This window comes from Nomascus leucogenys, chromosome 10 (assembly GCF_006542625.1).
Source record: "Nomascus leucogenys isolate Asia chromosome 10, Asia_NLE_v1, whole genome shotgun sequence".
Lineage (NCBI taxonomy): Eukaryota > Metazoa > Chordata > Mammalia > Primates > Hylobatidae > Nomascus > Nomascus leucogenys.
This window is the reverse complement of record NC_044390.1, coordinates 83181423-83205050: the sequence shown is the minus strand read 5'-3', so window position 1 is coordinate 83205050 and position 23628 is coordinate 83181423. Positions and strand designations below refer to the sequence as shown.

At 36.8% G+C, this 23628-nt stretch overlaps 1 protein-coding gene across 2 annotated transcripts in view; it reads left to right on the top strand.

Annotated features, from left to right (window-relative positions):
- The window catches only part of MED13L (mediator complex subunit 13L), a 318781-nt gene that overhangs the window by 255380 nt on the left and 39773 nt on the right, over nt 1–23628 (top strand). For both annotated transcript variants that reach the window (XM_030821461.1, XM_030821462.1), the window contains exons 6-14: nt 1480–1674; nt 2045–2233; nt 6185–6350; nt 8563–8667; nt 12376–13107; nt 13912–14137; nt 15142–15247; nt 15560–15684; nt 18390–18489. In XM_030821461.1, coding sequence (XP_030677321.1) covers nt 1480–1674; nt 2045–2233; nt 6185–6350; nt 8563–8667; nt 12376–13107; nt 13912–14137; nt 15142–15247; nt 15560–15684; nt 18390–18489 — 1944 coding nt within the window. The remainder of the gene's footprint in view (nt 1–1479; nt 1675–2044; nt 2234–6184; nt 6351–8562; nt 8668–12375; nt 13108–13911; nt 14138–15141; nt 15248–15559; nt 15685–18389; nt 18490–23628) is intronic.

Below are 23628 nucleotides of genomic sequence, written 5' to 3'. Positions count from 1 at the left end.
TTTGCAGATTATGGTTTGTCAGAATTTTTAAAATACTGTTTTCTTGAGTGTAAAAGTGCTGAGGACCATCTGACTTCATTCAACATTTTATCACTCAGAATAAAAGCATTTAGTTATGATAATAACAGGAATAACTAGTCATGAGGGAAGAGAACTTATTTCTAATCTTCAACGTTGAGAACAATAATATTAGGAATACCAAGTCCCTATAGACCACTTTTAATTTTTCCGATTTTTGTCACTGATAGAAGTCATAGAATACTTTTGTGGAGCATTATTTTGCTTATTTTCCATGATTGGTGTGGAGGAAGACCATACTAAGGGAGTTGCTGTCCTTATGGATAATTATGATGAACATAATTATCCAAATTGATGTAGGAATTTCCTGGAAGCATTATTGCAAAACAGTTACCCTTGATTAACTGTGTTAGTTGGAGTCAGTATTTTTATCCCATTTGGATCATTGAGGAACAGCAGAAAGACTCCATGATACATGTGATGTCTATAGCTATCTCTCTCTTGATTGATGTGACATACGATCTAATTCTTTAAAAAAATTAAAAAAAGAAGACATTCCGTTTAATGACCATGCTGAGTTTTTGTTAAAAATTAGAATTAAGAAAAAGTGACCTTTATCTTCAGAAACGTATTATTTGGAAGATTGAAGTACTCACTCCAAGGCCATGAACTGGCTGGGTAATTCACAGTACTATTATTAACTATATTTTTGTGTCTGACTCAGTGAAAATGACATCAAGGTCAAATACTGAAAGAAGATAGAGGACTTTGGGTCCTTTACTTTGAGTTAAATCAAATTTTACTTAGCATTGTTTTATCAACAGACCTCTAAAACAGTCAAAACAGAAATGATAACTATTATGCTTCAAGCTTTTGTACATTAAGACTTTCCCACTGTTAGAAATTTCATTTATATGTTATTCTTTGATTACCACAGATGTTTAGGGAGTCTCAGGAACCACAAGAGTGTTCAAGTTTTAGGCAGCATTTGGGGTCTATGTGTTGAATGATTTTCTTCTGTTTTGGGAGATTCAGTGTTTACATTGTACAGGCTATTATTAAACAGATATGTATATGCTTCAAAGCATAGTTGTCTGATAACATTGTACTATCCATATTTTATTTCGTTTAAAAATTGTGGGAGGTTGAGAGGTGTATAAATAATAAGAAATTTTAAAACAAGAAACTTCAAAATATCATACTTTTGTGGCTAAGGTGGGAGCATCACTTGAGCCTAGGAGTTCAAGACCAGCCTGAGCAACATAGTGAGACCCAGTCTCTATAAAAATAATTTAAAAAAAAATTTCTTTTAAATCATACTTTAAATACAGTTAGGAAATAAAGAACAATGTACATTAAGTGATACTGTAACCTAACCTAAAATTACCACATATGTAGTGTTGCACTTAAGTAGGAATTATTTCTCTAATGTTTAGCATGTGTTTCTCCTCCCCTCCATAGTACTGGTAAGTCCTTATGGCTTAAATGGGACGCTAACAGGCCAAGCATACAAGATGTCAGACCCAGCCACTCGTAAGTTGATTGAGGAATGGCAGTATTTCTACCCGATGGTGCTAAAAAAGAAAGAAGAATCGAAAGAGGAAGACGAGTTGGGATATGATGATGATTTCCCTGTGGCAGTTGAAGTAATTGTTGGTAAGAGAAAATATTTTGCCTGAAGAACTTTATTCTTCTTCCTCTTCCTTAATTTAAAAAGATAATCATTTAGATTCATCAGAAATAATCTCCATAATTTTCCCATCTTTTTAAAGAAATTCTCTTGACACAGTGGTATATACTGAGTAGTTATCTTGCCTGAAGCACCCTTGGTCTGTGTATTCCAAATGCTCTTATCATCATGTTGGAACACATGTTTAAACAGCTATTAACTTATGAAAGAATGGAGCCTATCACTGTTGGCAGTACTTCATGAGCATCTCATTTTCACCATTGGAATCATAAAATTGGGAGTCTTGTATGAATTCTTTCTCAGTCCTGATTCTTTCCTTGTTCTCTTTGCCTATAGGTGGTGTTCGGATGGTTTACCCTTCAGCATTTGTTTTGATCTCTCAGAATGACATCCCGGTTCCTCAGAGTGTTGCCAGTGCTGGAGGCCACATTACAGTTGGGCAGCAAGGGCTTGGTAGTGTGAAGGACCCAAGTAACTGTGGGATGCCTCTCACCCCTCCCACCTCTCCAGAACAGGCTATCCTAGGTGAGTAGGATCCAGGAGTGTCCTGGGGAGAAGAGATCTCAGACAATTGTATAGTCTACCTGCCATGGAACAGGTGAGAAAACAGAAATTCCTGTTGGAAGAGATGGAAGTAGTAGAGTAACGTAAGGATTTTACAAAATGGAAAAGGAAAACTATAAACAAACAGAATTCATACACTTCAGAATTTTAACTCTGTCCACATTAGTCTTTATTGTTATTAAATAGTTTAGATTTTATTAAGGTTTGCACACACATCTGCCCCTTCATGTGTGTATGTGTTCACATATAGATAAAATATAGGGTTTTTTGTTTTTTTTTTTAATTTTGAACAACTGAAGAATACTAAATCAGAGAATAGCTGAAGCCTCTGCCCCAGTGATCATTGTCAGCCAGGGACAGGCCTTGAACAACTCTTTTCCCTGTTAGATGTAAAGATAGACTAGTGCTTAGTAGCTCTGAATAAATATTTTTCCCTGTCAGTAAAGTGTCTGCATTAATAATAAATATTAATTATATGGGACAGTTTTGACAGTTGGAACTGCCTGTCTTCATGGAAAAATTCAGAAATTGTTTAAATTGGGAACATTTTTGCCTTCTTTATTGAGTAGTATAGTTCCTATATTAACTTTGTTATTGTTGTAGTTGACCTCACTTTAATTAGAACTGTGGTCAGTATGGAGAGGATACTCATACTTGAGCTGAAATGAGATTATTTATTTATAAGCATTGAATGTGGGCCAAGCTGGCAGGAACATTAGAGTAAATAAAGCCTTGGCTGCTAAACTTTGAAAATAAACTGTCAAGCCTGATTGATACATAATCCTCATGAAAATTACCAGAGTAAGACAAAATTTCAAAGTTTCTAGCACAATGCTTGGCAATTAGTGGGCATTAAATAAATGTTTATAGTTAAAGAAGATATCGGGGAAAAGCATATATATGCTTTGTGATTGAACGCACCTTGTTGTAAAACCTGGCTATATCGTTTACAAGGTGAGTGACCTTATTTAATTCTCATAGTTTTTCTGAATCTCGGTTATTTTTTCTGATAAATACATACTTTATTGGGTTGTTGTACATACTAGGTAATATATACAAGTGCTTGGTAAACAATAAAGTCATATACAAGTGGTAGCAATAATTTAAAGCAATATTGAAAACTCGAAGCTTAGCACACATGGTCTGGAGGTAATTACTCAGATGTTTTGTGGGAAACATAGAAATGGACATGTCTGTTTTTAAGAGCGATGTATTTGCTGAGATGGTTAAAAAAAAAAAAAAAAGAAGAAAAGAAAAGTACATCCAACGCCAGGCATGGTGGCTCATGCCTGTAATCCCATCATTTTGGAAGGTCGTGGCAGGTGGATCGCTTGAGCTCAGGAGTTTCAGACCATCCTGGGCAACATGGTGGAATCCTGTTTCTACAAAAAATACAAAAATGAGCTGTGCATGGTGACAAATGCCTGTAGTTCCAGCTACTTGGGAGGCTGAGGTGGGAGGATGGCTTGAGCCCAGGAAGTGGAGGTTGCCGTGAGCCAAGACAGCATCAGTGCACTCCAGCATGGTCGACAGAGCTAGACCATGTCTCAAAAAAATAAAAAAGTACTTCCGGCTTTCATTTGGTAGAGCAGAGAATTTGGATGATTCCTTGTGAAAGGATTTGTCATCAATCAACTATATTAAACTAAAAAAGAGCTTTCATAGTCTTTTGTAGTAATCATCATAGAGAAGATATATTAATATAAAAATTAGAATTACCAGTATTTTGAAGTTTTTAATTTCACATCACAATTTGGATTTTTAACAATTGCACTACATTAAGTTATCCACTTTTGTTATCTGTTTGTTTTTGTTTTGCCTTGTACTTAGTGAAATTTGTATTCAACTTGAAATTGAAGGCCTGCTGTGGACATGATGCTTTGACCTCTGGTCAATTCAGAACTCTTAATAGTCATAAATCAGAAACGAGGTTTTTTTGATGGGGGATTTCAATGTGGACTAATTAACTATGGATCTTCAAATTCCTTCCCCTTTAACTCTGTATGCTATTGTGTTAGGCCTTGGATAAATAAATCCCCTGGTGTCGCCTTATTCCTTAAAACAAACACACACAACTGAACAAAAGCTGCCGATATCCTTGCAGTAAAATGAATTTGCCTAAATTTTCATATCATAGGATGTTGAATTACAGGTTAGGAGTCTTAATGCTGTATCAGAGAGTATCCTGGTCAGCCTTGACATTCTATAGTTAAATGCCATATTTTTCTAGATATAGGACAGAATGGGCTACTTTGCCCTCTTAAAAAACAGCAAGGTTCTCCTGGATTAGCAGAGGACTTAGGAGGGCCAAATAGTATTAGTGACATTACTCATACCTTATTTGGATTGGTATATCCACTTGCCTCCTTGTTTGATATGTAGAGGTAATTGCAAGTAACAGCATTCAACATGTATTTGAACAGATTGGAGTAACAAGTCTTGTTTAATTCCATCTAAGATACCACTCAGATTTTAGTTCAGTCATTTAAGTGCTACTGAAAAGCTTCAACCTAGCTTTAGTCAGAAAATTCTCTTTGGCTTGTTTCTCCCTACTCTTTTCTTTTCTTGGTCATAAATTGTTTCTTTATGATACCATGGGTATAGATCTCTTTAGCTATATCATAGGATGTTTTGGAGAGAAGGTCTGTGTTATCTGCTTGTACTTCTGTTTATTTCTTTAGTTTGCCTAGTTTTATAATTGGTGTTTGAAAAGCAATTGTAAAATTGAAATTAATTCTTTTGCATTATGAACCAAGTTGGGAACTTTTAAAATGTAGCAAAGAAAGTTCAAATTTCTTGTCTCATTTGTAATATAGTAATACTTTTATCGGAAAGAAGAGCACTTCATTTCCTTAGAATATAAGCATTTGGGTCTTTCTTTTAAATAGACGTAAGCCTGACCATTCAGCTTATATTATCATCATCTTTTATTGATAGTAAGAATACTTAATTTGTGTTATTAAGTTGCTTCTTTCTTTTTCATCTTGACTTTCGTTAAGATGTTTTGCATCATAGTTCTATTGAGAAGAAAATCCATAATATATACTTACTAAGTCAAATAGATGAAAGTGATTCAATCAGAATTTAATACTGGAAATTGACTTTAATATTTGTCTTATATAAGATAGAAGTAGTAAAATACTCCAAATGTAAACAACAACCAGTATCATCAATAATCATAATGAACATAGTTGAAAGAAATAGATTATATTCATAACCACTGTATTTGGAAAAACTAAGTGGAGTTACTAGAGAGAAAACAGTGAATTTTTAATCCTCTGAAATAAAATGTCAAGACAACCTCTTTCAGTGTTTTAGTACTAAGTTTTAAATACATAGTGCCAGGCATAAGGACAACCAGTACCACACACAAATTTGAAATTTGACCTTGTTAAAAGCTTTGTGCCATTACTTTCTTTTTCCTACCCAGGGCACTGTGTGCTGCTGATGTACAGCCATTTAGCTACATGAGTATAAAGCTCCCTCTACTGTTCCCTTTTGCCTTGAAACTCATTGACTGTGTTAAGATTTAAAAATCTAAAACAATCAGTGGAAATTTGCGCCTTTAATATTGTGATGTATGTACCCTTCCTTCTAAGTTGTTTCCAATACATGTGGAGTAGGAGTGCCTATGTATGTGTGGGCCCTTATGGGTGTGTGAGTGTTCATCTGATTAATTGATTTAGGGAGAAAACAAAGAATCATATGGACAGAGTTCCAGGGAAAAAATCCATTCTGATACAAATTTTACTCATGATTATAGATAGGGTTATTGCCAGGGGATAGGGGAAAAGCTACATGTATTTGAGTTTCAACAATTAAAATGCATATTTATGTTAAATAAGATAGCAGTCTATGAAGTAGGAAACCTTTTCAGAAAATCCTAACGTTCCAAATTGCCTTTTTTTTCAGGTGAGAGTGGAGGTATGCAGAGTGCTGCCAGTCACCTGGTTTCCCAAGATGGAGGGATGATAACTATGCACAGTCCAAAGAGATCGGGGAAGATTCCTCCAAAACTCCACAATCATATGGTCCATCGAGTCTGGAAGGAATGCATCCTCAACAGAACCCAATCCAAGTAAGTTTTCTGGATTATGTGTAGATCATAGTTTAGTAACCATCTCCTTGATTGCTACCTGGAAAATGTCAATTACATTGCACTATTGTGTGACCAAACTTGAGAGGTCATCGGATTGGTATTTCATCTTTTTGAATTTAATAGAATAAAATTTGAAATAAAGATGTTAAAATCAAGACATTTACTGTACTTGATTTCATTATCGAGGAAATTTTTGAAGTTCCTGATATTGTACAGATTGGCATGGTGTTGACCTAATATTTTGTATCACAGCTGGCACAGGGATTCACCATGGGTATCAGGGCAGTAACCAGTGGGTTTGGTTTTTCCTTGCATATCAATGTATGAATGCATCCCTATTATGAAGGGAAAGAACCTTCCTTGCTGATTTACTATTGTATACTGGCATTAGTTGTAATTAACAATACATTTTTGAACTAGACTGATGACAGTTGGAGGAGTGTTTATTATCTGCCGTGCTCCTGTTTGTTGATTTGAGAAAATTATGTTCTTTTCTTCCCCCACCTAACTTTCCTTCCTTTCCAGTCTCCCTGCCTTTCTTCTTTAACATACTTTTGGAAAAGGAGAGAATTGATTTTTAGAAAGGACTGCTGCTGATTATTTTAATTGCCTAAACGGTAATGACAAACAGGAGTCAATAAGTGCTATTCCACTTACCAAGATTTATGTAAACATAATCAGCACAGTTTCATATCTGTTTTAATATGAGTAGATGTCTACTTTCTTGACTAATGAAAGTAGACAAATGAGTCTTGATTCTCTGAAGCGGAATGAATATGGACATGCATGTCAGTAACATCCAATAACTTCCCTCATTTAGAAGCCAATGAAATGTTTCTTAAGTGACTACTATTCCAAGTTTTTATACAGATTTAAAACCTGTCCTTTGGACCCAGCTTTTAGCAATTTCATACGAAATATTTCTTGGCCAATGAATTGATTCTAGAATAGTCATTCTATTGATGTAGTAGAGAGCTCTAAAATAATTGCAGTGGAAAATCATGTCACGTTCTAGAATTAAAAAGATATCTCTAGTCACTTTAAAATGGTCCTTTCCTTTAGAATAATTGGTACAGATATTTTTACTTCCATCTGCAATGCCTAGATTATTTCCAAGTAAACATTTTCTTTTTCTTTTCCTTTCACTTATCATCTTTGATTTTTAATCACCATCAACCTTACACCTCCACAACTCTTAACAGATCATAGTCCCTCTCCCAGCAGTACAGAACAGGGAGACGAGACAACCAGGAGGGCAGTGGAGGGCAGAGTGGGAGAACTCCCTGTAGAGCCACTGTGGAAACACTTTGCAGTATCTGCTGTAGCAAAATCAGCAATCCGAAAATACTGCCCCTTATTGTTAATTTCATTGTATAATAAAGCGATCTGCTTTTTGCTACCAATTATCAGTAATATGTAGGAGATACTTCTATTTTCTATTTCACATTAGGAGTGCTGCTCTTAAATGCTAGTAAATATTTTACAGGATGAGTATCTTATTCAAAGTTCGTGGGACCAGAAGTGTTTGGGATTTCAGATTTTTTTTAGATTTTGGAATATTTGCATGTACATAATGAGATATCTTGGGGATGGGACTTAAGTCTAAGCACAAAGTTCGTTTATGTTTCATGTGCACATAGCCTGAAGGTAATTTTATACAATGTCTTAAAACAATTTTGTGCATGAAACAAAGTTTGTGTACATTGAACCATGAGTAAGCAAGGGTGTCTATCTCAGCCACCCACGTGGATAATCTGGGATTGTTTGGCATCACCATCATTCCTGACTCAGAATTTATATGCTACTGATAAGCAATCACCTCAGCCTCCTAAGTATCTGGGACTACAGGCAAGCACCACCATGCCTGGCTAATTTTTGTATTTGTATGTATGGGGTTTTGCCATGTTGTCCAGGATGGTCTCAAACTCCTGGACTCAAGCAATCCGCCCATCTTAGCCTCCCAAAATGCTGGGATTACAGATACGAACCATGTGCGCCCAGCCAGATGGAAACATTTTGAATCCTGCTTCCAGTACATAAAACAGGTTGTTTTATTCATTGGTTGCTCTGAACTGCATGTCAGCAGGATACCATTACTATGTGAATGAAATGTATTCAACTCTTGAACATTTTTCTCCCCAGGGGTATGGGTATTATGTTCACACATAAGTCACATTTTTAACCCTTTTAGGAGGAGCCAAGTGTCAACTCCAACTCTTGAAGAAGAGCCTGCTAGCAATCCTGCTACTTGGGATTTTGTGGATCCCACCCAAAGAGTCAGCTGTTCTTGTTCCAGGTAGGTAGTAAAAAAGGCAAAATAGTAATGGATCGAATGATGGTGCATCTTGTTGATTCATCTCCTGGCCTCACAGATCAGTTCTTCCTGATTCTCCATTCTCCTCCAGCAGAGAAGAAAAAGATTAGTTTTTTTCTTATATGCAGATGATACAGTTTTATTGTCAGGACTCAGAGTTTGTTAGACAATCAGCCCTGTTAACGTATTGCTCCCACAACATTTTTCTGGTTAGCAGCTTCAAAACTAAAGGCATCAGTTTGACAAGACAATTCTTAGCCCTTTAAATGACTTTATTCAACTACTCTTAATTTTAAACTAGAGATACATTAAAAACAGATTGGCTTGAGTCAATAGAATTTGGAGTAAAGAGACTTTCTGTAGGTAATTTGTTTTGTTGCTAGCAGTGGTGTTTTTTGATTGAGACAGGTATTTGGTCACAGCTGCTAAAAGCTAAAACTGTTGCAGTCATGATATCTTGCTTATTCATTTAGTTCTTTGGATACGTCCTCAGATTGCTTTTTTGTAGAAAATTTTTGCATTCTTCGTGGATATTCCATTGACTTACCACTCTTCGTTGTAGTAAAGAATCTTATTGTCATGGGTTTTCATTAGGGTTCTTAAATTCTTTAAGCGGGCGTTAAGTCTTAACCCCCAGCTCATTTGACAATTAGAAGAAGTGGTGATGATTTTTCACCTAGACTGGGCTATTTTGAGTAGCCCTGCTTCTGAAATATACACTTTCAAATCTGATACTGTTTGATGTTGATAAAAAGTTCAGGTGAGATAAGCATATTTAGAAGATGGCCATTCATGTCTCTGGTGAGATCAGGGCTTCTTAATGTAGCATGAGTGACTTGGCTTCAGGCTGAGGAGGTAGTCCATACGCCCCTTGCATATATGCAGACTGCTGCGTGTGTACACTTAGGGAATAGCTTTGACACCTTTTCCTCTTCTCCCCTGCCCCTTGAATTGATTCTTTTATCAAGCTCTGCCTTGGTAGCCTCTTGTTGAGAGATGTAAGGATAAGCCTAATGAAATTCATTATTGATTTTTCAGGGAGGATGTTTTTGAAGAAGTTGTTTGCTCATTAAGGGTTCCCTCTCTGAGCATGTGAGAGCCTCTCTCTGGTGTTAGTAGGTGAATACCTACTTTACTATTATCTCTAGGCTGTCGTGGATTGTGTGACAAAAATTATTTTCCCCGTAACTTTGACTTATGGACAGCTCACAGCCAAGTTAAGGCCCACCTTTAGCACATACATAGGATATAAATTGTAGTGTATTTAACTTTTCTTTCATCTTATTTTCCCTACTCTTTCCTTAGCCCAGATTTTTTCACTTAAAAAAATAACATATTTACTGATTTTTACACATTTTTATTAGCTACCTGGAATTATTTTTGTAACACGTTAAGTTAAATAAACAAATAATGCTTTCCTTTTTGTTTTCTGGAATTATTGCTGTATTTCTTTGCCAAATGCACGTATCTTCAGGTTTTTTTTTTTTTATAACCATATGCATTACCAAGGCACCATTCCATTGACTTTCCAACTTCTGTCCCAACCTGACTTTCACATAGTCTTGTATTTTGGGGGATGCCTTTAAGAAAAATCCTTAGGCTGGGTGCAGTGGCTCACGCCTGTAATCCTAGCACTTTGAGGCCAAGGCAGGCAGATCACAAGGTTAAGAGTTCGAGACCAGCCTGACCAACATGGTGAAACCCCATTTCTACTTAAAAAAAAAAAAAATACAAAATTAGCCAGCCATGGTGGTGCGTGCCTGTAATCCCAGCTGCTCAGGAGGCTAAGGCAGGAGAATTGCTTGAACCCGGGAGGCGGAGGTTGCAGTGAGCTGAGATCGCACCACTGTACTCCAGCCTGGGCGACAGAGCAAGACTCCATCTCAAAAAAAAAAAAAAAAAAAAAAAAAAAAAAAAAAAAAAAAAAGAAAAAAAAAGAAAAATCCTTAATTTTTGCCATGTATGCTTCCCTGCAAACCTGGGACCCTATTGTGGTCATTTTTATCACAATTTTCTCTTCCCAGCCTACAGACTTTTTAGATGTAATCCGTCACTGGATTTCACACTGACTTCCTTTGAAATGCCTATTGTAGTCCTTCTCCTTTCCTTGTTCTTTTAGTCATGATCTATTTCTACATGCTTGGGCCCTGCCTCAGGTTTCTTCCTACCACCAGTCACCCATATAGTATGCCGACTTCGTGTGATTTTCCCACTGCCTGCACCAGGTTCCTTTCCTGCTGAGACGTGCTGTGATTCTCTCCTACCTCTACTGTGCATTCCTCATTCTAACCTTTTTGCAATGTAGCTGAATCATTAAATACAGTTGAAAAAACTTACTTTATGATTAGATTATCCACTTTGCAAAAAACCTTTACTTTGAAGAGGGTATCATAAAGTGTCTCTCAAAGAACTAGTATGGGTAAATGCTCTCTGAGAAAAAAAGTCTAAAAGACTTTTAAATTTTAGGTTTTAAAATAAGTACCTTCATAAGATATTGAGATACTTTCTGATGAGACATTCACATGTTACTGTGGTACCATGCTCGTTGGGCTTAAAGACAAGAAGTTCAGGAGTGTTTGATTTATTTTTTTAGTGTAGCAAAGACTTTGGCAAGAGTATTTGCAGATTATCTGCTGCAGGATTACCGAACCCATTATGGTACAGACCACTCCTTCCACTATTTAATGGCCTTATGGAGCAGGGCAGCCATCCTGCTGTCCCACTAAACCATCCCATTATGCCCCACAAATCCGTTTTACTGCTCACTAGGGCATCATTTAGTGCAATGCAGCAGTAATTTAATGCCACCCTAGTGGCCTCAGAGAGTTACTACTACACCGGCAGGAGAGCTCACATTTTTACCTGGGAATGATTTATATATTGGGAGGTACTGGCTGACCTGCAGTATAAGTTTGTTGTACAGATTAAACCTTGGCATCATCTAGTGGTCTCTTACTGAGCCATTTTTCACACCCATGCTTGCCAAGAAGTGTGTTAGGATGTGAGCCGACTTGGTTTTTCTGCTTAGATGGTTCAGGTGCATTTGTGTATGTGTGGTGTTAACTTCTGTCATTTTAACGTGTGTCTGTAAGATCCAAAGTTGTCTTTTATCCCTTCTTGCCTAGATATAGTGGCACAGAAAGTTTCTAGTATGTTTATCCTATTAAATGTTCTTAGGATTGAAACTTACTGTTTTAGTTCCACACTTTGAGGCAGAGTAATTGCATAGTTATTTTATTCCCAATTTACAGCACTACAAGCCATTATAAGCCATTCTATATTACAGTTAGTAGAGTGTTATAAAATAGAAATTGGAAGCTTTGTTTTTTCTTGGCAGAGAATCTCCTGACTCTACTCTCATGGTTTTAAGATGCAGTATGAATAGGTTATCTGAGGCCCTCACCAAATCTAAAAGATTTGGGTTTTTTTTTTGAATCAGTGATTTGTAGGGGTTAGCAGTGTACTTTACATCTTTTGTTATGCCCATTTCTTATCTGCTTAACTTGTATGTGATTGATTCTTCATTTTTCATTAGGGTGTATTATGTTTTTTAGTTATATAAGTATAATTAAAAACTAGAGCCGTTTTATATGTATTAGTACATCTAATGTATGTTTTAAAAGGCAAAATTTTGTCAGAGAATCTCTTTTCTTAATGTTATAATGATGTAATTATTTACTCTCATTTTAGGCATAAGCTTTTAAAACGTTGTGCAGTAGGACCCAATCGACCTCCCACAATATCTCAACCAGGGTTCAGTGCAGGACCATCATCATCTTCATCTTTACCACCTCCTGCTTCTTCTAAGCACAAAACAACAGAAAGACAGGAGAAAGGAGACAAGCTGCAAAAGAGACCCTTAATACCATTTCACCATAGGCCCTCTGTGGCCGAAGAATTATGCATGGAACAAGATACACCAGGACAGAAACTAGGGTTGGCAGGGATAGACTCCTCCTTAGAGGTGTCTAGCAGTAGGAAGTATGATAAGCAAATGGCCGTGCCTTCCAGAAACACAAGCAAGCAAATGAATCTGAATCCTATGGATTCACCTCATTCCCCTATATCCCCTCTGCCACCAACACTCAGCCCTCAGCCACGAGGTCAGGAAACAGAGAGTTTGGACCCACCATCTGTCCCTGTGAATCCAGCACTCTATGGAAATGGACTAGAACTCCAGCAGTTGTCTACTCTGGATGACAGAACTGTCCTCGTAGGCCAAAGACTGCCTCTCATGGCAGAGGTCAGCGAGACAGCCTTATATTGTGGGATTAGGCCCTCGAACCCGGAGTCATCAGAAAAGTGGTGGCATAGTTATCGTCTCCCACCCAGTGATGATGCTGAGTTCAGGCCTCCAGAGCTCCAGGGTGAGAGATGTGATGCTAAAATGGAGGTAAACTCAGAGAGCACTGCGTTGCAAAGGTAAGACAGCTCTCTGCACCACCCACCCATCCACCGTAAGGGCATGGGCTCCCTCCCCATCTCTCCCTGCTAAACTTTCAGGTTCAAAACTGAAGTAGGCTTTTCTTTGTCCTTCTTGACTCTGGATATGGAAAATGTTTAATGGTCAAATGCTTTGTCCTACTTACAGGTTAGCACACATGTCATTTGACACATGGGCTTATAAAGAACTCTTTATGCCATTTTAGTACACTCCCAATATATTAATACATTTTTGCCCTACTGTTTGTTAATTAAAGAATATAGCTTTATAAGACTTTCCATATTGCTATCAGTGCCTTCTTTGTATGTTGACATTTTTGAGGAAGGCTTTGCCTGCATTCAGGTGTATGTATCATGTATCTAGTATAATATTTATAGCTCTTTTGAGCCACCCATTCTAAAACTTTACATAGATTATCTCATTTAATCTTCACTGTACCATATTATGATGCTAATTTTATAACTGAGAAACTAGGGCCATGCAGTTAGTAAATGACACAGATAGAATTTGAACTAGGCAGTCTGTCCTGAGAACCTGTGCTCTTAAGTGGAATTGATGAACTGAGAGACAAAAACATATATTCTTGACAAAGTATGCTAATTTTTATTTAATCATGAATATAAACTGTAAAAGCAAATCACTATCTTGGTGAATTTTTAGTTGTTTTTACAAAAAGTGTAAGCTTTGTAAATGCTTTAAGTCATAAATGCTCTTTTTTTTTTTTTTTAAAGAAACTCATTTAACTTTGTTTATCTTGTTTAAATTGTCATTTTGTCTTTTAGACTCTTAGCACAACCTAACAAACGGTTTAAAATCTGGCAAGACAAACAGCCCCATATGCAGCCACTCCACTTCCTTGACCCATTGCCTCTATCACAACAACCTGGAGACAGTTTGGGAGAAGTGAATGACCCATACACCTTTGAAGATGGTGACATAAAGTACATCTTTACAGCCAACAAGAAATGCAAACAAGGGACGGAGAAAGATTCCCTGAAAAAGAATAAGGTACCATTTAACAGAGAGAGAGTCCAGCATGGTGTGGGTTTCTATCTATGTCAGTACAACATGTGTGGGAAGACTTTGGAGGCAGAACGTTTGAGATAGTCTTGCCTGATTGCTCTGTCCCCATATTCATGCTCTTGGTACTATTGTATTGAACAGCGTATTGTTCCTTTTTATGTCATGGCTCACCTTTGTTTAAAAGTCAGCCGAACATAAATGAAGCCTCATATTTTCCAGGCTATAGCTTGTACAGTGCATGTTTCCTCTCATATGCTAATTCTTGTTGGCCTATGCTCCCTATTTCTTTTAAAATATTATTCCAAAGTACCCAAAATGTAAAGGAAAAAATGTTGGTAACAGTAGGTATACACAATTTATCGAGCGCTTCTTATCCTTACTGTGCTGAGCGCTATACCTATATATTCTCTGCATTAATACCAACTCTACCCATAGACTGTCAGTATTAATTTTACTTGAAGGTTTCATCATCATAAAAATGAGTACTGGTTGTGTCTGCTGTCTTTAATTTTAAATTTTCAGACATTCTAAAATACTGGGCCATTGAAATAGGTATTCTTGAGAATCAAGGAAGTAAGACAATTATAAGAGGCCAGTATAGTTAGGGGAATGCTTTTTAGATTGTTTTATACAGATCTGCCTAGATCCAGAAAGCCAAATCTATAATTTAGCATCTAAAATGTTGTTAAAGGCAGCTTTTAACACCATGGCAGGTCTGTAATCAAATGCCACCAGTACTGCTTAGGCATAAAACACTGATTCACTCAGAATACCCCATAGGATTGAGGGGAAAGTGGGGAGCTCATGGTTCTGTTGAAATTCCGGAGAAAGGACCTATTTTTTATTTCCTTTGGTTGCATAGACCATGGTTTATCATACTTGTGCTCATAACAAGTTCCATTCTACCCTCTAATTCTTTGTGTTCTCCCTCATATTTCACACTTTGGGTTGGTGTTCATGTGTTTTGTTTGGCTGAATTTATTATACAGTCAGAGGATGGATTTGGTACCAAGGATGTCACTACACCAGGTCATTCCACGCCGGTGCCTGATGGGAAAAATGCCATGTCTATTTTCAGTTCTGCTACTAAAACAGGTGTGTACAATGATTATTTGCCTCACTTGGATTGTTGCTAAAATAAAATGCAAAGGAGATGCTTCTCAATGTAAAATTTTATTCTTATTGTAATAAGAATTTCATCTCATCTTTTATATATTTTTCATAGTTTGTTTTTCAGTTCCTTTCAAAACTGATAAACATATTTGGGAATAATTGTCTCTAAATTTAACTAAAACCATAGGGAAAAACTCATAGGCAGGTCATGTTCATTGAGATCCGTGTCCTCTCCCTACTCCCTTGCGCTTGGTGGAGTTGTTTATTCTGTGTCTTTTGCTTCCTTTCCTACAGATGTCCGGCAGGATAATGCTGCTGGCAGAGCTGGCTCCAGTAGCCTTACGCAGGTAACAGATTTGGCACCTTCCCTGCATGACTTAGACAACATCTTTGATAATTCTGATGACGACGAACTTGGGGTGAGTTTGCCATAGCTACATACACAGAAATTTCGCTACATGAAAGGACTTCATGTCAGTGTTGTAGTATTTCTTTATAGTTTGGTCTCCTGAATTTGAGGGCTCTTATTTCAGGTTCTGAGTGTTCTTTATAAATGTCTGTATACTGGAATCTAGTCACGCTGTATAAAGAAAGTTTGTATGCTTGGAAAAGATTGTAAAGGTTATTAGCGTAGTGTATCCACCTCGAGTTTTGTTCATTGAAGGATCTTTTTCATTAGTATATTCCAGTTGTACATATTAAAATCTTTCACATTTATTTTAATAAATTCTTCTAAATATCACAAGACTACTAGAAATGTATTATGTTGTCCCTTAGGTTTGATTTTTAAAGTAATGCCCACATAACTTTTTATTCATCTAATAAGTCATTGTAGGGGAATAGAATTTATATGCATAGAAGTTAATACAAGGCAGCATATGATTAAAATGACAGAGAATAATTATTATAATTCTTTGGAGATCAGCAGAACCAAGAGTGAGGAAATGTGTGTCCTCATCCTCCTAACCAACTCTGTACCTTTGGGCAAATACAAGTGCCTGTTTTTTCTGGGAGACCTAGAGATGAGTAAGATAGGCTCTGTTTTCAAAAAGATCAGCTTATTAGTTTATTTTTCTTTCATTTATTCACTTATCTACCTCCCTATTTATCCGTTTTACATACACTTGTTATTAGTTTGAAGGTTAATTCCTTTATGGTGGTACTAAGGGTAATCACTGAGGTTAGAAATATGATTAAATTACCACCCTTATACTTGAGACACTCACAGACGTAAGGAGAAATGGCACATAAAGTTATAATGTACTTATTGCTGTGAGTACAGTAATAGACCTGAATCTAAAGTTGCCAGACATTCAGATATGAAGTGACCAAGTGACGGGGAACAGTGTTTAAGTTAAGGCTTGAAAGTTAAGTAGGAAACATTTCTAAAGCCCATTCTAACTTTAAAATAAAATGTATCTAACAGATATTATACACCATTACTGTTATCAGTACTTAGAAGATGAGGAGATCATAATGGTCTGGGAGAATGGATTGTACTTGAAATGTGGAAAGACGGGGTCATTGAGAGGAAGCGGGGAGGGACGTTAGTTTATGTGTGGAATGAGCCTTGATTAAACAATAAAAATGAACTAGATTAGCTTTCAGGGATAAGGAACAGATCATTGTTCTGCTTTTTTGGATTATTAGAGACTGATAGGTCTAGGAAAGTTTTGGATTTTAAACTTTACCAATATGTGTTCCTCTGAGGGCTGCTCAGTACAGAATTGAACTGGCAGAAGGGCTATTTTTTTTTCCGGTCTGATATGCAGAAAGCAGGAATCCTCTAATCTGGTAACTTTTGTTGGATTGGTACACTAGAATCTGAATTTATACAGTGGCTACATGAAGGAAAAGGACATGACAATGTGAAAAACTCTGGTGGAAGAAATGACTCATTTCTTCATTGCTGATCCAGGCATTGAATTTGACTATCCACCGGAGGGAGGCCAAGTGCTGCCTGGGTTTGGTTTTAAAGATACAGTGGGTTAGGATAGGCGCTTTGGCAGTGGTGATGGGAATCAAATATGAAAAGAGGAGGAGGTACAAGTCAAAGGAGGAGAAAGAAAGGAACAGGGCAAGCATTGTGGAGTGGCCTGCCTGATCTGTTCATGACCACCATCCTGGTAATTGTTTCTGCTCTGGGCCACTGAACTTATTCTTTGTATAAATTATGAATTACTATTAGGCTTAATGAGGAAATGTTTAACTGTTGGGAATATACTTTTAGTAATATTAACATGAAAAGGAGATTGGACATTTTCAATCAAATTTTCATTTCTCTGAGTGTTTTTGCTTTACTCTGATTTTTGGTCTGGCATTTAATCACATGAGCGGTTTACCTTAGAATATGTTGCTAATCCATCTTACTCGTAAATGGAGTTGGGAGGCTGTTGGCTGAGTTGTCATCTCATGTGTCTTTGAATTTAATTTTAATTTTACATTTCAATGTTGTGACATTGTGTAAGTATAAATAAAGGCCTTCTATTTGTAAAAATCATTTTTTGCTTTATTTTATATTTTATTTTAATTCATCACCAGTTCATTTAATGTTAAAGATAATCTTGCCCAGTAATGCACTTGGTTTGTTTTTGAATAACAGATCAGAGAAAAACCTGAATATTTCAATAATTTTACAAAATAAGGTTATTTTTGGTGAAGATAAATAGTAACTATAAAAATAGGTACAGAAGATACATAGTTTGTTGTGATAAATGCAAAAAAAAAAAGATTTGGAGGGTTTGAGATTATGCCTTTTAGCTGCCTGCTTCCAAGTATAAGAGAAACCAGACCAATTGTCAATTACTACTGGAGGCACCACCCAAATGTAACATTGTGTCACTGAAAATTGACTTGGGAGGGAAGAATTGCTTAAGGTCTGCAAGCTCTCCTTTGATGGCATAATCTGCCCTCACAAGATCCATGAAAAAAATTGACTGTTTCTTACACTTGATAAGCTTGTAACCATCTCCTTTGTTTCACTATCTGTTGGTATTTCTAGAGGTTCACCTGGTAAACGCTTCTACCAAGAGGCATCTACCAATAGGCATACATTAGGAAATATTTCAGTGCTGCCCTACTTATATACACGTCACTCTGTTTTAATAACATCATCTGTTCTTAGGCTGTATCACCTGCTCTGCGCTCATCAAAAATGCCTACAGTTGGGACAGAAGACCGACCTCTTGGGAAGGATGGAAGAGCTGCTGTTCCTTATCCACCAAGTAAGTAGAGAAACTTGACTGAGCCATTGTGGCTCACTGCCTATAACTTAGATATAATATTCTCATACTCAGTGGTGCTTTATCTTTATCTGAAATTCCCCTTCCTTTTGACAGAATTCTAACTGTGAATTAAAACCTATATAAATTGGTGTTCTGAGGTGGCAGGCAGCTAATCATATACAGAAACCATCTTAATTTGAATTCCTTTCCTTTGTTTTCCAGTTAAGAATTAGCTTTTTATAGCTTAAAATGTAGAAAAACATGTTTTAGGTTTGTTTTTCTAATAGTCCTTTCCTAGTAGAATAAATGCTGCACAAGTGATTTTTCAAACTGATATTCTAAGACTGTGTAAAATGTTTCTGTTTTTATAAATGTAATTCACTCAAGGATATTGGATATTTGATTTCAGTGGTCCTTTTCAAGATGCATACTAAAGTTTTTGTGTTTCCTTTGGAGATCAGCTAGTTTTATCATATTTGCTGACAAAGAGATGAACCTCTTTTTTTTCAAGTATATTCTTTGCCCTAAGAAACCACATTATTCTACAAGAGGAAAAAAAGTCAGGGTAGCTTATGTGGATACTCTGAAGCAGAAACATAATTCCATTGCAGATCATTCTTTAACACCTTCTCATTAACTTCAGCTGGTAATGAGAACAAACGAGGGGAAAAACCACCATGTCATAGGGATGAGTCAAAAAGCTTTATGAACCTATAAATGTAGTGCTGATTTACTCAAATCTAGAAGTGGGAAGTATACAGAGATTGGATTTTGACAGCTTTAGTGAATCCATAGCTTTTTAAAATATGCAAAGCTTTCTCAAGCATGACATGGGTGAAAATGAATAATGATAGCCAGCCCATTGCTGTAGTTTTTTTAATTAAACATTTTTCTTGTTTTATTACTCTGCACTGCAGAATTTCACAAATATGGAACTTCACAGATTAAAAGAAACAGTATTAAAATAGATACGTGTAGGTCAGATGATTGAGTTTTTCCTCTTTTTTAAATCAATTGATCCTTTACCCTTTTTGACATGACATGATGCATAGTGATGTGAAATGTTAGAATGTCTGATAACTCAGCCAAGGCTTTTCACTCGCAGACATCCTGCTAGTTAGCGGCATTGCCCAGTGAAGTATATTGTGTGCTCTATCCTTTCTCTCTTTTCTATCCAAAAAAGAATTATTTCAAAAAGAAGCTACTCAAAATTCAAAATTGTGTGATAAAGTACATGTTATAAAAATGAATCAATTTGAAATGTAGCACAGAATATTAACACCAGGAAAACCCAGATATGCAAGAATCCAGAGTATCGTTTTAATGTGTACAAAGCTTATCTATAAATATGTATTTGTGAGAGCATATGTATTTGTGGGATGGGGTGGGGGAGTGAGGGGAACGCACAGTATTTCCTCCCAAGAAATGACAATGAAAATAGCCTGGCAAGATATTTTAATCTCAGCAATAGTTTTCTGGGCATTGAGGTGGGAAGACAAATGTATTATAAAAGTTAATGTCTGGCCTGTAATCCCAGCACTTTGGGAGCCCAAGGTGAGCAGATTACTTGAGGTCAGGAGTTGGAGACCAACCTGGCCAACGTGGTGAAACCCCATCTCTACTTAAAATACAAAAATTAGCACCGCATGTTGGTGTGCGCCTCTAATCCCAGCTACTCGGGAGGCTGAGGCAGGAGAATCACTTGAACCCAGGAGGCGGAGGTTGCAGTGAGCTGAGATAGCACCACTGCACTCCAGCCTCGGCGACAGAGCAAGACTCCGTCTCAGAAAAACAGAAACAAAACAACATTAATGTCTAAACAACACTGTCCAATAGAAATACAAGGTAAGCCACAAATGAGAGCCATATGTGCGATTTCACATTTTCTAGTGGCTGTTTAAAAAAAGAAATTAATTCTAATAATATACAGCATTTTATTTAACTAAGTATCCAAAATATTATTTTTACATGTAATTAGTATAAAATTATTGCAGTATTTCACTTTTTTTAATAAAAATGTAATATATAATGGTTGTACATATTTTACTTTTTTTTGTATGAAGTTTTGGGAATACAGTGTATGTTTTACACATGCAACCCATCTCTATTTGGTCAAGCCCCATTTTGGGTGCTCAGTAGCCATGTGTGGTCAGTGGATATTGTGTTGGAAAGCGTAGGTTCCTCATTATTCATTTGTGAATGTAATGCTGAAGACAGCAACAAACAGTGACAAATAGGTTTACTTTAATATCAAGTTTATGTTAAGGTAGTATTGTGTTATAGTAAAAACATGTTTTTATTAGGTTTTATTATTAACCACTTTCTTACGAATTTTCGTGTTTGAAAGCACATCAGTTTAAAGTATGAGTCTTTGAATAGATGGAAGAGTTGCATTTTGGGGTTGGTTCATTTGTTTATTTTCCAAGAGTCCTTATGGTTTGGACGGGACTTGGGCATGTGCTCTGGGGTGAGGAGAACACTAAGAAATCAGCAGTGCTGCTTTGTTGGAGGTCTTCCATCCTGTGCATGCATACATGAAGTGCTGGGCAGGAGCAGGTGGGTATCTTACGAGTTCCCGCTGAAGTGCAGAGGTCTTGCAGGATAGGCAAGATGGGAGTAAGCAGAGCACTGTGGGCGGCACAGCTCACCTCCAGTCCGTCCTGGTGGCTGTTTCCACCCTTGCTTTAGCCGTTTTCTGGGAAGAAAATTGAACAGACAAATCGTGTTTCTATTTTGGAGGACCAAAGTGTTTCTTGGAGTCTGTGTGTTCTGTCTGCTTTACCCACTTTGAGTCCGGTTCCCTTTGGTCATCTCAAAATTTCTTTATGGTCATATATTTTCAGAAATTCCCATAACTTGACAGTGGTTCCATCTTTTTCCAATCCAGGTTTGGGAGGGAGAATTAATTTGTACTGACTTCATCATTTGCTGAATGTTTAGATGTTTGTAGCAAAGTGTTCACTTCTGAGCATACATTATCTCAATATGCACAAAAAATATGAAGTAGATATTTTTCCCATTTTACGGATTAGGAGATTGAAGCGAGACAGACTGAGTCTTCCTTAAGAATATCTGATAGTAAGAATGATAAAGACCACTTTATAAAGTGACTCTTTCGGAGGTAGAATTTCATCCTTGCTTTTTTGTGTGTTCTCTGTTTACCTTTGATGAAAATTAACAGAGTGGCTGAGGCTTTGAAAACTGAGATATATGCGTGTGTTCCGGAAGATGAAAGAAGTCAGCTAACACTTAGTGGGTGGAAATGCCTTTATTATGTTTCTTAGAGGAAATATAAAAACAAATTTAATAGAACTTTTTTTTTTTTCACAAGTGTCATAGTCAGGATACTTATAAGAAAGGCTATGTTTAAGCTTACCCTTTTAACTTAAAGAGAATATATACAATTTCTATACTTCACAAACAGCTACACTGGCTATTAAGATTTATGGCAATGTGACTGAAGATTTTATGAAGCAGAATTATGTTTTAAAGTATAACTCAAAGTATATTACAGTTTTGTAGTAGCTGTTCTTCGGCTTGGGAGGAGGAATAGGGACTAAAGGTTAAAGGTTAAAGGTGATAGATTTATTTCAAGTGTAGATGAACTTTTTTTTTTTTTTTTTGAGACAGAGTTTTGCTCTTTCACCGAGGCTGGATTGCAGTGGCGAGATCTCGACTCACTGCAATCTCCGCCTCCTCAGTTCAAGAGATTCTTGTGCCTCAGCCTCCTGCCAGCATGCCTGGCTAATTTTTGTATTTATTTAATAGAGACAGAGTTTCGCCATATTGCCCAGACTGGTCTCAAACTCCTGACCTCAAATGATCTGCCTGTCTTGGCCTCCTAAAGTGCTGGGATTATAGGTGTGAGCCATCCCACCCGGCCTCCAGTGTCGACTAACTTTGTATTAAAGATCTTGGCTTTGTTTTAAAGAAAACTTACTGATCTGGTTCCTGCTAAATTTTAAGTCCTGTTTTTCCACCTCAGAATGTATCGGTTATGTAGCGTCTCAAATAGCTTTCTGCCAGTTTCTTGTTTGGCTTGGCTCGTGTTTCTACTTCTGTAATTTTGTAAGGTGCCTTGAAGATCAACTTGGGATTTTTAGTTTTTTCTTCTTCTTTTTTTTTTTACAAGCAGCAGGTACTTTTTTGTATAATGAAATCAGATACAGATTCCTATTATAGAAAATAAGTAGCAGTGGAGCATCATTAATGGAAATGAATGTTGGAATTAACAACCCTGCTGATTGGCCTCTCCCTCTCCTTATTTTACAAATAACTCCACAGGCCAAGAAAGGCTAAATGATTTAGGATTATACAGTTGTTTCACTTAGAAACACGGTAAAGATTATGTAATCCAGAAGTTCTCACCTTTTCTTCTGCCTCCATATGCTGAGGTGTTTGAAAGCTTTCCTTGCCCCTCACAAAAAAAGCAAAGCAAGTAGGCCTGTTGAGAATCATCCATTTAGCCCTGCCTTCCCTGTTAGAGGAAGGAACCAAGGCCCTAAGGGAGGAAGTGACCTGACCACAGCAGAGCTATGTCCCCAGCACCTGGACTGGGTAGCCCTGAGCACAGCATGGTACAGTTGCTCAGTGTTAATTTCTGATTTGGAGCTAGGAGTCAGATCTTAGTTGATTCAGTGGTTATTATTAGCCTGTTTAAATCTTGAAGTTGTTGGAAAGAGCAATAGGATAGGAAACTGGGACATTAAATCACTGATTTAAAAACCTGTGGCTCCAAACTTAAAAAATTTGCTGCATAGGCCACCCCCTAGTGGCCAAATTTTACAACTACAACTTTTCAATAGGTCTACTTTTTAAGAATCAGTGCCTTAATGAACTACTGTAGTGATAATTTTTTACTACAGGTGTATTAAAGGAAGTTTTTTTTAAAAAGAAGGAGTTCAGAATCGCTGTTCTAAGTATTTCTTAAAAGAAACTTTGAAGTTTCATTTTATTATCTGTCTGGAAAAAATACGGAACTGTTTCCCCAAAAGAGCAGCTGTGAGTTTCCCCAAAAGAGCAGCTGTAGGTTTAATGGATTTGTCAAACTAGCTGAATAATCCTCTTATATATAAACCACAATTCTGGCTCCAAACAATTTTTATTTTTTGTAATATTTTATACATACTTGAAAGCAGG